Raw genomic sequence first — 13461 nt, 5'->3', positions numbered from 1 at the left:
TCGTAGTCGGGCGGCCTGCGAAGCATAAGAAACGCCATTGCCGCTCAAGAGCACCACCGCTGAGGTCACCGCTTCATCCTAAGTGACGCGCATTGCCTCTCAGTTGAAGTCTAACAAAGATAAGCGGTTCCGCAAGTTATCAGAATTGTGACAAATCCGGGAACTTACTGCACGTATAAGTCCGTTGTCAGCCTATACCGTGTGTCCCAGCTAACGCTAGCCAAGCTGTTTAATTAAAACAGAAAAAATATTAAAGAAACAAGGTGCGGTAGAAAGAATTATAAGACCAACGGTATTCGGTAGTCAGAGGTCCGACGACTGAGCCCCACAGGTCTTGAAATCTTGCACCGTGCTTTTATAATCTTTTTTTTTCGTTGTGCAGCTTGGCTCATGCTAGCTGGTACAACCTATATATAGGCGTTTTCCAACACTAACACCTCAAGCATCAGGCGAGAGATGTGTCCAAATCGGCATATTCATAGAACAGCTTGACTGAAAGATGACTGAAGAAGAAAACAGAGGTGACAAATGGCTGAGATTCCCAACTGCAAGAGTATAGGATTGCGGTTTCATATGCATTGTCAAAAATACATTCTCGACATAGCATCACACGACGCTCTTTTTTTTTTTTTTGCCCGAGTCGCCAATAGGGGATACGCGAAGTACTTGGAAGTAGGCTTTCTTGCACTATTAGGTTGTCCTACACAAGATGGCCCCGGGGCTCACCCGTCTATCACAGCAGTACTGAGCCGAGAGTAAGATTTGCGAACGGCGAGTGGGTAATAGGAAAGAGACGGTGACGAGAAATGCATCACCAGCTGGTGCACATCCTGCTTCCGCTTCTATTGTGACGCCCGACGAGGAAACGGCCAGAAGGCCTGACGGACTGCCCGCAGTATACTTACATGGTGACGTAACTTCTGGTCGAGTCCGGCTGATTCATTCCTAGAGCACAGCAGAAATGAGGCGGCCAAGCGACGAACGTTCTCGACCGACCTCCGTAAGCGGCGGTCCTTCGTCTTCTTAGCGGTCGCGGCAGGGCGTGGCAGCTCGCGCTCGCGGGACCTTCTTCTTCTTCCTCCTCCGTAGCCACCACGGGTTCAGTGCGTTCAAGGAGACAGCACGCGTGTTATAACATAAATGTTTGAACGGACAATGAGACGCCACAATTTTCAAATCTTACCGGAAAAAAAAATGCATATCGAGCTAACGTGTTGGAATCTATATGTGAAACGAAGCTTTTGTGAGGCCGTTATTGACACGCTGTGTATTAAGTAAATGCAATTCCTGCAATTGCCCATATTGTTGTCCTATGCAACATGTAATTTCATGTAATGATTATGTTTATGCACCGCACTGGCAGTAATTTAAAATGCTACGTCTAGTCCCTACTGTGGTCACAAGTGGCGCTGAAATGCAAACAGCCGGTCATGCGAATGCACGCTGTGAGACGTTACCAGTTTTTAATGAAATAACATTCCTCGAAATTGTTATTACTATTTGTTATTTAGCCCTTGCGCCACCCCATTACTAGCCGATCTTCGAGAGAGGCTTGCGCCAGATCTTTATGGAACAACAACAACAACGTCGACGCTGCGATGACACTCGTAGCGGGTGGAGTGATGCCCCATAGGCACCGAACCAAACGAAACTTCAAAACAACAACAACAACAACAACAACAACAACAACAACAACAACAACAACAACAACAACAACAACAACAACAACAACAACAACAACAACAACAACAACAACAACAACAACAACAACAACAACAACAACAACAACAACAACAACAACAACAACAACAACAACAACAACAACAACTCATGAGGAAGGCGATTGTTATATGTTTGTGGAAGTAGTCAAGGTGAGGAGAGGTGTACGCAAAACGATGCGAAAGACAGTGGGAAGGTTGGCTATTATTCACCCCTTTTATTATTTTCTCCATTGTGGCCTCCTCGATTATTTTGGTTCCATAGTTCAAATATCCGCGCTTGATATTTGAGCCACTTTTGCTGGCGGTTCACCTAATATAATTTTAAGCTTTTCCTTGCAGCAAGAACTGTGTATTAACAACATCCGCTTTTACAAGCGCCTGTAATCTTTCAACGCAGAGTGTGCAGAGGAGCTGCAGGTACAACGTATGCATAACCGCCTGAAGTGGTTAAACAAAATGCTTTGCCAGGAATTTCTAACCAAGCTAGCGTTTTTGTGGGCTTTTTCATGTTAGTTGTACGACACACACACACACACACACACACACACACACACACACACACACACACACACACACACACACACGCACACGCACACGCACACGCACACGCACACAATCCGCTCGCGGCCATGTACGTGCGGGCCCGGACCAGGACTGGGCTTCGAGCCGCGGGACCGGGCTGCGCCCGAGCTTCAAACGGCGGGCGCACGTCGTGCCAGGGCCGACACAGCAAGCCGCTGCCTGGCATTTGCCACCGATAGTCACATTGCGTCTTAAATGAGCGGGATAGACGCAGTGCTGATGAAGTTATCAGACTCATTTTTTAACGCAACAAGCTTCGCGTTTTGATCCGTGTTTCCCTTCTTCGTACATTGCTTTTGTATGGATTGACCACGCGTAGCAGGTTTGTCTTTGAAACTTTTGTTCACCCTTCTCACATTTCTTAGGGCCGCCTTCGAAGCCTGGTACATGAAGCCCGGCGTGAGCATGGCCGCCAAATATCAGAGAAGTGCCCCACTGGTGCCACTCGGTTTGACGTTGACGGCGTCGTCTTCATCCGCCTTAGACGAAATGGGAATCGCAAGAGGCATAGTGTGATCGCGCAAAGTGAGCAGACGAGATGTAGAGCTGACGGCAAAAGATTGATCTGCTAGTGTGGTGCACACATATACTACAGAGATCCAGATTACTTGGGCTCGTACTCGTACTCGTTACTCGTACTCGTACTCGTACAGTGCCCGCCATTTAGTGAAGCAGGGATGTGCAGTGTGCTTTAGATACTGTCGTACGATATCACTTGCGCATGGCTGTTGTTGAGCGCGTCAACCAAGAGCACGCGTAGTGAATATCGGCTGGCACAAGTTTGAGAGATGATATCGCCAGTAACGTCTCAGCGGTTCTGCATGGAAGTTCGAGGCTCATTTGCGAGCGCTACGTGAATTGATTGACCACAATGCCGCGAAGAGGGCACAAAGGTCGTTACGCTTAAACGCGAGTTACTTGCTTTTCGCATTTTAAAGATTTCAACGTTTCTGCACTGTCAGCACGGTTGGAGCTATCCAAGTGCCATGGGCCAAGGTGATGAAATAACTTTAATATATTGAAAATGCAAGGGTATTAAAATATCCATAGCCCTTACTTCATAATATTGTAGTTTTCAACGGCGAATTACGTGAAGTAAAATAAGTTGTTAGATAAGTTAAATGAGGTAAAATAAGTAAAATAGAGGTGCAGCTGGCGGTTACGAGCCTGCATGTCAGGTGGTGCCCACTATGCACAACGAATCACAGCGAACAGTTGTGAACGCATACGGGGTGGTCATGTACAGTGTTAGGTGCAGAAGCACGCGTCTGATAAGTGCAGTGGAACCTAGCACAATTTGTTGCGTGGTACTGTGAAGCAATTTCGACCATATGAAACCGCTTAATGTGTAAAGTGCGCCATAACATTGAGAGCTGCTGCTCTCGCTCGCTTCAATGCAGGATCTATTAGGGACAGACACATTTAGGACAGACACAATGTAGGATCTATTAGGGACAGACACATGTTTAAGGCATCTAACGTCCCATTACTAATGTGCCGTCAAACAGCGTTAGTCGCTCAAGCAAGATACCGTACTCGATAACCAATATAAACTCTGCTGACGTTGCTCATGGGAAATGGCTCATTAGGCTCAACCAGACTTATGGTACAGGGGCCTGCGGGGGAAATAGACAGACCATGATAGTAAATTTCGCCTCCCAGATAAAGCCAAGTAAAGGCAAGTAAGTATACTTCTCCAGATGCACCTGGACGTCGACTTCACACGGTGCTCCGCCTACTTTATTCGCCGTACGGACAGCCCGAACTGCGTGAAACCTGCTAGGTGCCTGAGCATTTTGCAGCATGTGTACGTACCCGTACATGTGACGCCTGCGTACTCGTGACGCCTGTGACTGAAAGGATGTGCCACACCCGCTGCCAAGGTTTCTGAGTGGTGGCGCTGGCTAACACGCCCAGGGTTCTAGTAGGAAACATAAATACCCAAGAACGTGGATGGGAGAACGGAGCCGCGGTAGCTCAATTGGTAGAGCATCGCACGCGTAATGCGAATACCGGCGGCAAGTTGTTCTTTCACCGACTTTCTTTTCCATTACTTTATAATTTCTTTGATTCATTTAGTAAGCACAAGTAATTTCACCTATGTTGTCCTTGGTGTCAGTGTTTGTTGGCTTCTTACATTATATATATACAAAATACCATCGCGATACAAAATGCCATCGATCATTTGTGCCGTGAATGGGTGCCAGCACTGCAATAATAGCACCACCCGCATACCCTACCCCTTAGCTTGGCATGGCAAAAAAAAAAAAAAGAAGGAAGGAAGAAAAAGAAAGAAAAAGAGAAAGCAAAAAAGTAAGACAGAAAAAAGAAAGAGTCCTGGCTAATGCAGCCAGAAAACATGGTCTTCGAGATTAGTTTCCGTTACTTGAAGGGTGCCGTCACTAGGACGTAAAATTTGCACTCAACCGTTTATTATAGGAAACAAACCACTTCAAAAAACACGAACAGCAAGAACGTCAGCCCTATAAAAAATATTACTTTCTTAAAATAATAGTACTAGATTCATATCCTACCACTTAGCTTGGCTTCGCTAAAACACCAACAAAACCTGGCGCATGCAGCCAACAAAAGCATGGTCTTCAGGGATCAGTTTCTGTTACTTGGAGGAAGCCGTAGCTGGGACGTAAATTTGGACACCACCTATAATTGCAGAAATAAGCCGCTGCTTCAGAAACCATGAGCAGTGAGAACGTTGGCTTGATGAACAAGATATTGCTTTCCTACAGCTAGGGCCGCAGTTGTCTGCTTCCCACCAGTACCACCGTATAATCGCTGTCGCGCTGTTTCCAGCATGTTTCTAGCGTACGACTGCATCCTCATTGCAGATTGAAAAATTGTGATGAAAAGGTTCCGTGCAATTTTCCTCTTTAGCACTTTGTGATTGGACACAATGACTCCTGAACTTCACGTTGCACTTAAATAACGGGTACCATAAAATTGTTTTTCGGTCCTTTTAGAACCTGCAGCTTGGCGTATGTATAGGCTGCAACGACGACGTAACCGGTTAGAACATTGGCCTACGAAGTGAGTGTAAGAAATTACGCGTGGCGTAGGGTGTGGAAATCGACCCCATAAGACTTGCAGAACGAAGCTCACATCCTACATTGGGCACGGAATGCTGCGTTCGTGAGATAACTCAAAAGGGAGCCTATGAACTTTAATGGGCGCTCAATATACTGCTGCGCTCGTATGAAAGTGCCTGCATACAGCACTGGCAGGAAGGCCCTCTTCAAAGGCACTCGGGCCTGTTCGCGAGCGCCGGCCAATTACATGCCTGCCGCTGGATGTCGAAAATGGTGCTTTGTGCGCAAGTTCGTAAGATCGATCTAGAATGGACGCACTGGTAGTACTTGGCGCAGTCCGACTCGTGAGGCAAAAGTTTGTCGCTTTCGACACCTTTGCAGAGGTCGCCTTCGTTCTTCCTGGTTACCGGCACTACAACAGACGTTGGACGATCCGCTGGCTCCGTGGGCGGGGCAGAAGACGTCGTGATTTTGGGCGTCGGATGATCTGGTGGAGTTGTGGGCAGGGCAGACGAAGCCTCGAGTTCAGGCGTTGAAGGAACCGATGGCGTCGTAGTCGGGACAGGCGACGTTTCGACTTGAGGCGTTGAACTCTCTGTTGGCGTGTTAGGCGAGACAGGCGCAGTCACCAAGACAAGGTCACTGCTTTTATCGGTCGCTGTGGCCGGTTGCGTGGTAGGTGGCGCGGCTTGACCATGAGTGCTTGACTCTGAGTGATCGCCACTAAGATTTCCGAGCAACTTCCAACGAAAACGTCCACCATCCTGATCCCCTGGGATACAAAGCGGATGGAAGCATTAACTGGTCAGCAGTCCAGATAAGAAAGCGACGTTTAGATTATTGGGGCAAAATAAATTGAAGAGGTAATTCATAGAACTACAGTCGTTACAGACATAGGTAACTGCACAACATAAATGCAGAGATTTGAATGAAGAAAGTAAAAATTCCGAGCGATACCATACCACGATTGATGTTTACATTAATACAATTAGCATGAAGTTATTGTAGCGGCACAACGTACCACCACTGTAGAGACGCGTCATGTATGAAGCGTATTTGCATCCGGGATGCTTTCTCTCCTTTCCCTTTGGACACACTGCGCCAACCAGTGGCGTCGACGCGAAGTCCGAGCGTGGCGCGTGTGTGAATATATAATCAGACGAGGTTCTCTGAATAGAGCATATGACGTGGGTTCATTTCCTACCTAGAGTGGAAACGTTTTAATTGGCTTTTAATACGTCTGCATTCTAGTGTGCTTCATGTATGTATGTATGTATGTATGTATGTATGTATGTATGTATGTATGTATGTATGTATGTATGTATGTATGTATGTATGTATGTATGTATGTATGTATGTATGTATGTATGTATGTATGTATGTATGTATGTATGTATGTATGTATGTATGTATGTATGTATGTATGTATTTATGTATGTATGTAACCGTTTTCCCGCCTACCTGGGTACAATGGCTAGTCCATGGTCTAATGGGTCACGGGGATGCTGGTTTAGGGAACCGCGTTCGAAAACCGTCGAAACAAACTGGGTCATCTCGCATGTGGTAATATGTACATATGTGTGGTCTTCAACGGACCTCTTTCATGCCGACATGGAGCGGGACTGGGTAGGCAACACTTTTCAAAGAGATTCTTTGACGCTGTCTTGGAACACTAAGTACCTGTTACTTGGTCTGGTGCAGCCTTCAATGAACCTCTTTGATGCCAACTTGAGTCTCTGGGTGTATGGTGGCAGTTTGTGTGCCGCTCTTCTAGGAGCATCTTTGACGGAGACTTGGAAAACTAGGTATGCGAAACCGGAAATATGCCGCTCTAAAACGACAAGAAAGATCCTTCAAATTTTCCCGATGCCGGGTGGATCAAATCCATGCCACAAGAGGTGCTCGTGGCCAGGAATTCGACAGCTTAGCCAGCTGCCCCACAAATGAATTGGGTATGCGTTGCTTTTCAATGAACCTCACCTAAACATTGGTCACCCAATATGTGCCATTGGTTGTGCGACAAGCGAGGGAACATTTCTCAGCGTCCGCGCGCACCGCTCTGCCCTGCCTTTCGGTGATGACGCGCACACTTCTCAGCGGCACCGCTAGATGGCGCCAATTAGGCTTAGGGAACCACGAAATAGGAATTCCGCTGCAGTACACGCCTCACATATAACCCGTTTCGACGGTGGCAATAGGTTGCGTCTCTATGCTGATTCAATAGTAACGGCATTACGCCCATACTCATCGTCAGAGGGGTTCTGCCGATATTTTTTTTGTAGTTGAAGAGCAGATATCTAGTCACGCATACCCAGAGACCCAAGTTGGTCCAATGGTTAGTTTCAAACGTTGTCACATCGGGCCCGCAGCCCAACGCTCTGCACATTAGTCTATGGACTACCCCGTGACGCTCGTTGGTGGCAATGCGGTTAGAGACACAGACAGGCACACACACAGAGAGGTAGCGAAAATACAGATGAACATAATAAAGATAAATAATAATCCTAATCATGCTTCGATTTTCTGGATTACCTCGTGACATGGGGGATTTCGTTGTTGACGCCGCTCGCGTAGTTGCTCCAGGAGTAGAAGTTGTTGCCGTCGAACGAGGCTCCTCCGTCGCGTTCGTAATGAGCGGTAAAAACGTAGTACGAGCATCCGACTCCGTGGTCTCAGGCGTGTTTTGTGGCGGAGCCTGCGTGGTAGGTGGCGCTGCTTGACCCGGAGTGCTTGATCCGGAGTTGTTGCCAAGATAGTTTCCGAGGAAGTCCCATAGAAAGCGCCCACCTTGCTGAAGCGCTGCGATCCAAAGCGCATGAAAGCATTAACTGGTCTGCAGTCGAGACAAACGAGAGACGTTTAGATTATTGGTGCAAAATAACTTAAAGAGGAGATTGATCGAACTACAGTTGTTACAGGCATAGTTGACTGTATGGATGGATGGAAACAACTTTATTCTGAATCCGGCAAATTTGATGACCCGGGCTCAGGTCTCCCATGAGGGGACTTCGAGGCCTTGCCTCGTCGCCGCCTCTTGGGCTTGCTGGACAGCCCAGTCTTGTGTCTTGAGGTTGGAGCTGCGCAGAGCGGCGGCCCACTTCGACGCAAGAGCCTCCGGAGCTACTGCCATTGTAGCTGATGTAACCCGACACTCCACAACATGTGTGACAGCGTCGCTCTAGTGTCCTGACATAATTTGCAAAGAGCATTCGGGTATTGCGCGGGGAAAATGTGCTGCAATCGCACTGGACTGGGGAATGTTTGTGTTTGCAATTGTCGCCAGATGACTGCCTGGCGACGTTCCAGCATGGGGTGAGGTGGGGGCAGCAACCGCCTGCCTAGCTGGTAGTGCTTGGTGATGTCATTGTACCTGACCAGGCGTTCTCGCGTGCTTTGAGCCAGCAGTTCCGAACTCGAAGAGGCGGTCCCCGATTCTGTGCGGCGGGTCAGTTCTCGCGCAGAGCGGTGTAGAGGCACAACGTACCACAACTGCAGAGACGCGTCGTGTATGAGGCGTATTTGCATCCTGGATGCTTTCTCTCCTTTGCCTTAGGATACACTGCGCCATTCCGCCCTGTACTGGAATAGCTTTAATTGACTTTTAATACGTCTGCATTCTTAGGGTACTTCACGTATGTATGTATGTATGTATGTATGTATGTATGTATGTATGTATGTATGTATGTATGTATGTATGTATGTATGTATGTATGTATGTATGTATGTATGTATGTATGTATGTATGTATGTATGTATGTATGTATGTATGTATGTATGTATGTATGTATGTATGTATGTATGTATGTAACCGTTTTCCCGCCTGCGTGGGTACAATGGATAGAGCACGGTTTAATCGGTAGCGCATCGGGTTGCTCTGCTGATGGAACAGGGTTCAAATACAAACGTCGGAACAACTTGCATCACTGAGCATTTGGCAATGCGTACACATGTGCGGTTTTTCAACGAAACTTTTTCGTGCCGACATGAGTCACTATAGGCACGGGACTGGGTAGATGCCACTTTTCGAAGATATTCTTCAAGAGTGAGCGAGCGAGTTAGTAAGTAAGTAAGTCAGTAAGTAAGTAAGTAAGTAAGTAAGTAAGTAAGTAAGTAAGTAAGTAAGTAAGTAAGTAAGTAAGTAAGTAAGTAAGTAAGTAAGTAAGTAAGTAAGTTAGTAAGTAAGTAAGTAAGTAAGTAAGTAAGTGAGTGAGTGAGTGAGTAAGTGAGTTAGTAAGTGAGTGAGTAAGTAAGTGAGTGAGTGAGTGAGTGAGTGAGTGAGTGAGTGAGTGAGTGAGTAAGTGAGTGAGTGAGGGAGTGAGTGAGTGAGTGAGTAAGTGAGTGAGTGAGTGAGTGAGTGAGTGAGTGAGTGAGTGAGTGAGTGAGTAAGTGAGTGAGTGAGTGAATGAGTGAGTAAGTAAGTAAGTAAGTCTGTAAGTAAGTAAGTGAGTGAGTTAGTAAGTATGTAAGTAAGTGAGTGAGTGAGTGAGTGAGTGAGTGAGTAAGTAATTAAGTAAGTAAGTAAGTTAGTAGGTAAGTAAGTTAGTAAGTAAGTAAGTAAGTAAGTAAGTAAGTGAGTAGGTAGGTAAGTAAGTATGTAAGTAATTAAGTAAGTAAGTAATTAAGTAAGTAATTAAGTAAGTAAGTAAGTAAGTGAGTGAGTGAGTGAGTAAGTATGTAAAGTAAGTAGGTAAGTAAGTAAAAGTACGGGCGTTTTAGGTGCCACAGAAAAAATAAAGTTGTTTGCTGTCTACAGTTCACTCTAGTTTTTTTGTTCGTGCACTGCAGAGTTTCTGCACAATTTCGCCGAATTATCTATGAGCACTCCTCCCTTACATTCGCAGTGCCGCAGAAAATGCCGCGCCAAGACGAGTCAAGCCAAGTTTGACGTCGCCAACTGATTGGCATGGCGGCGCGTGGGTGGCATCTTGTAGCCTGCAGCCAACGCTTTGGTTACAGTCGCATGGGTGGATCTGGCTGGGCTCCACGCGGGGCTTCTCAGCGGCACCACTAGACGGCGCCACGTAGGCTTAGGGAAGCTCGAAAGAGGAATTCCGCTGCAGTACACGCCTCGTACGTAATGCGATTCGACGGCGGTAACAGGTTGTGTCTCTTATGTCGATTCAATAGTAAAGGCATTACACCTATAGTCAGCCCGAGATGGGTTCGGCCGAATTTTATTGTAATTGAACATCGGCACATAGCCAGTGACATATACCCAGTGACTGAAGTTGGTCCAACGGTTGGCTTCAGAACTGGTTACCCCAGCACCGCAGTCCAATGCTCTACAGATTAGAGCATGGACTAACCACTGACGCTCGTTGGTGCGAATACGGTTAGACACGCAGACACGCAGACACACAGAGAACGTAGCAGAAATACAGATGGACACAATACAGCTATAGACACAGGTAGGTAATAATCCTAAGCATGCTTCGATTTTCTGGTGTACCTCGTGACATGAGAGATTCCGTTGTTGGCACGGCTTGCGTAGTTGCTCCAGGAGTCGCACTTGTTGCCGTCGAATGCTCCTCCGTTGAGCTCGGAATGGATGGTACAAACGGAGTACGAGGATTCGACTCCGTGGTCTCAGGCGTGTTTTGTGGGGGAGCCTGCGCGGTAGGTGGCACCGCTTGACCCGGAGTGCTTGATCCGGAGTTGTTGCCAAGATAGTTTCCGAACAAGTCCCATATAAAACGCCCACCTTGCTGAAGCGCTGCGATCCAAAGCGCATGGAAGCATTAACTGGTCTGCAGTCGAGATAGGCGAGAGACGTTTAGATTATTGGTGCAAAATAACTTAAAGAGGAGATTGATTGAACTACAGTCGTTACAGGCATCGTTGACTGTACAATATAAACACAAAGATTTCAATGAAGAAAGTAAAAATTCCGTTTGAAACCATCTCTCAAATAACGTCTATATTTATGCGATTAGCACTGAATTGTAGCGGCTCAACGTACCACTACTGCAGAGACGCGTCATGTATGAAGCGTATTTTCATCTCGGATGCTCTCTCTCCTTTGCCTTAGGACACAGTGCGCCATCTAGTGGTGTCGCCGCGAAGTCCACATGTGACGCGCGGATAAAATTTTCTGAATTGTGCATATGACGTGGTTTCATGCCCGCCCTGCACTGCAATAGCTTTAATTGACTTTTAATACGTCTGCATTCTTAGGGTACTTCACGTATGTATGTATGTATGTATGTATGTATGTATGTATGTATGTATGTATGTATGTATGTATGTATGTATGTATGTATGTATGTATGTATGTATGTATGTATGTATGTATGTGTGTGTGTGTGTGTGTGTATGTATGTATGTATGTATGTATATGTATGTATGTATGTATGTATGTATGTATGTATTTATGTATGTATGTATGTATGTATGTATGTATGTATGTATGTATGTATGTATGTATGTATGTATGTAACCGTTTTCTTGCCTGCGTGGGTACAATGGGTAGCCCACTGTCGAATCGGTAGCGCATCGTGTTGGTGTGCTGAGGGATGAGGGTTTGAAAGCAAACGTCGGAACAACTTGAGTCTCCGAGCATGGGGCAATACGTACATATGTGCGGTTTTTTAACGAAACTCTTTCATGCTGACCTGAGCAGGCGCGGGGACTGGGTAGATGCCACTTTTAGAAGATATTCTTCGAGAGTGAGTGAGTGGGTGAGTGAGTGAATGAGTCAGTGAAGTAAGTGTGTAAGAAGTAAGCAAATAAGTAATAACCCTGTCAAGCGGGCATGTTAAGTGCACTTACGAAGAAGGCACTCGGTTTTAAGTGCACTTTCCCAAATCTAAACGTCGCAAGCGGAGTGTACTCGCAGAAGAATGCACTCCGGTCGGAGTGCCTTCACAGAACGCACTTTGCTGATCAAGTGTGTAGCCTTGCCGCCAGCGGCTTCAATGATATCAAATGTAATGCATTGAAAAAAAAACACACAAGCTCATTCTAGCTGTAGAGCTTTTAACAAAATAATCAAAACTGAACACGCTGATATTCTGTTGTAGCAGTAGAAAATGCCTCCTCGTCGCACGCCACCATATTGTTCTGGATTGGCTAGGCATTGACTTGGCCGGCTTTGACTTGTGACGCTTTTATGATAAAGATATTTTCGTTTTTTTGTTGAGTGAATATTGATTAAGATTGTTTTTTATTTTTAATACAACTAAATCAACCGCTTTATAGTAGGTTTTTTATTTTAATCTACATCTTCAAAAAATGTGGTTTTAGTCTGCCGCCATTTTTTAGCGAGAGTGCGCTCTGTTTTACTGTTTAGCACCGTGTAGCGTGAAGTGTCACTGGAGGCCCAGAAGTGCACTCCCCGTAAGTGCGCTTAACTTGCCCGCTTAACAGGGGTATAAGTGAGTAAGTAAGTAAGTATGTAAGTAAGTAAGTAAGTAAGTAAGTAAGTAAGTAAGTAAGTAAGTAAGTAAGTAAGTAAGTAAGTAAGTAAGTAAGTAAGCAAGTAAGTAAGCAAGTAAGCAAGCAAGCAAGCAAGTAAGTAAAGTAAGTATGTTAAGTAAGTAATGTAAGTTAGTATGCAAGTGAGTAAGCAAAGTAAGTGAGTAAAGTGAGTGAGTGAGTAAGTAATTAAGTAAGTAAGTAAGTCAGTAAAGTATGTAAAGTAAGTAAGTAAGTAAGTAAAGTGAGTGATTAAGTAAGTAAGTAAGTAAGTAAGTAAGTAAGCAAGTGAGTAAAGTGAGTGAGTAAAGTGAGTGAGTGAGTGAGTAGGTAAGTTAGTAAGTAAAGTAAGCAAGTAAGTAAGTAAGTAAGTAAGTAGGTAAGTAAGTAAGTAAGTAAAGCAAGTAAGTAAGTAAATAAGTAAGTAAGTAAGTAAGTAAGTAAGGAAGTAAAGTTCCTAGGCCCTTTTAGCATAGGACGGGAGTTTTAGGTGCCACAAGAAAACTAAAGTTTTTTTGCTGTCTACAGTTCACTCTAGTTTTTTTGTTCGTGCACTGCAGAGTTTCTGCACAATTTCGCCGAATTATCTATGAGCACTCCTCCCTTACATTCGCAGTGCCGCAGAAAATGCCGCGCCAAGACGAGTCAAGCCAAGTTTGACGTCGCCAACTGATTGGCATGGCGGCGCGTGGGTGGCATCT

The 13461-nt window shown here is 45.6% G+C and overlaps 1 protein-coding gene across 1 annotated transcript in view; it reads right to left on the bottom strand.

Moving 5' to 3' along the window:
- Nucleotides 1–5116: 5116 nt before the first annotated feature.
- The window catches only part of LOC142588794 (uncharacterized), a 28353-nt gene continuing 20008 nt past the window's right edge, over nucleotides 5117–13461 (bottom strand). Inside the window, exons 2-4 of the mRNA XM_075700614.1 lie at nucleotides 10797–11060; nucleotides 7880–8146; nucleotides 5117–6119 (exon numbers count right to left, since the gene is read on the bottom strand). Of these exons, the coding sequence (XP_075556729.1) occupies nucleotides 5554–6119; nucleotides 7880–8146; nucleotides 10797–11060 (1097 nt within the window). The 3' untranslated portion in view covers nucleotides 5117–5553. The remainder of the gene's footprint in view (nucleotides 6120–7879; nucleotides 8147–10796; nucleotides 11061–13461) is intronic.

This window comes from Dermacentor variabilis, chromosome 7 (genome assembly GCF_050947875.1).
Source record: "Dermacentor variabilis isolate Ectoservices chromosome 7, ASM5094787v1, whole genome shotgun sequence".
In the NCBI taxonomy this organism is placed as follows: Eukaryota; Metazoa; Arthropoda; class Arachnida; order Ixodida; family Ixodidae; genus Dermacentor; species Dermacentor variabilis.
The sequence above is the reverse complement of the archived record's forward strand: the minus strand, read 5'-3'. Positions and strand labels throughout refer to the sequence as shown.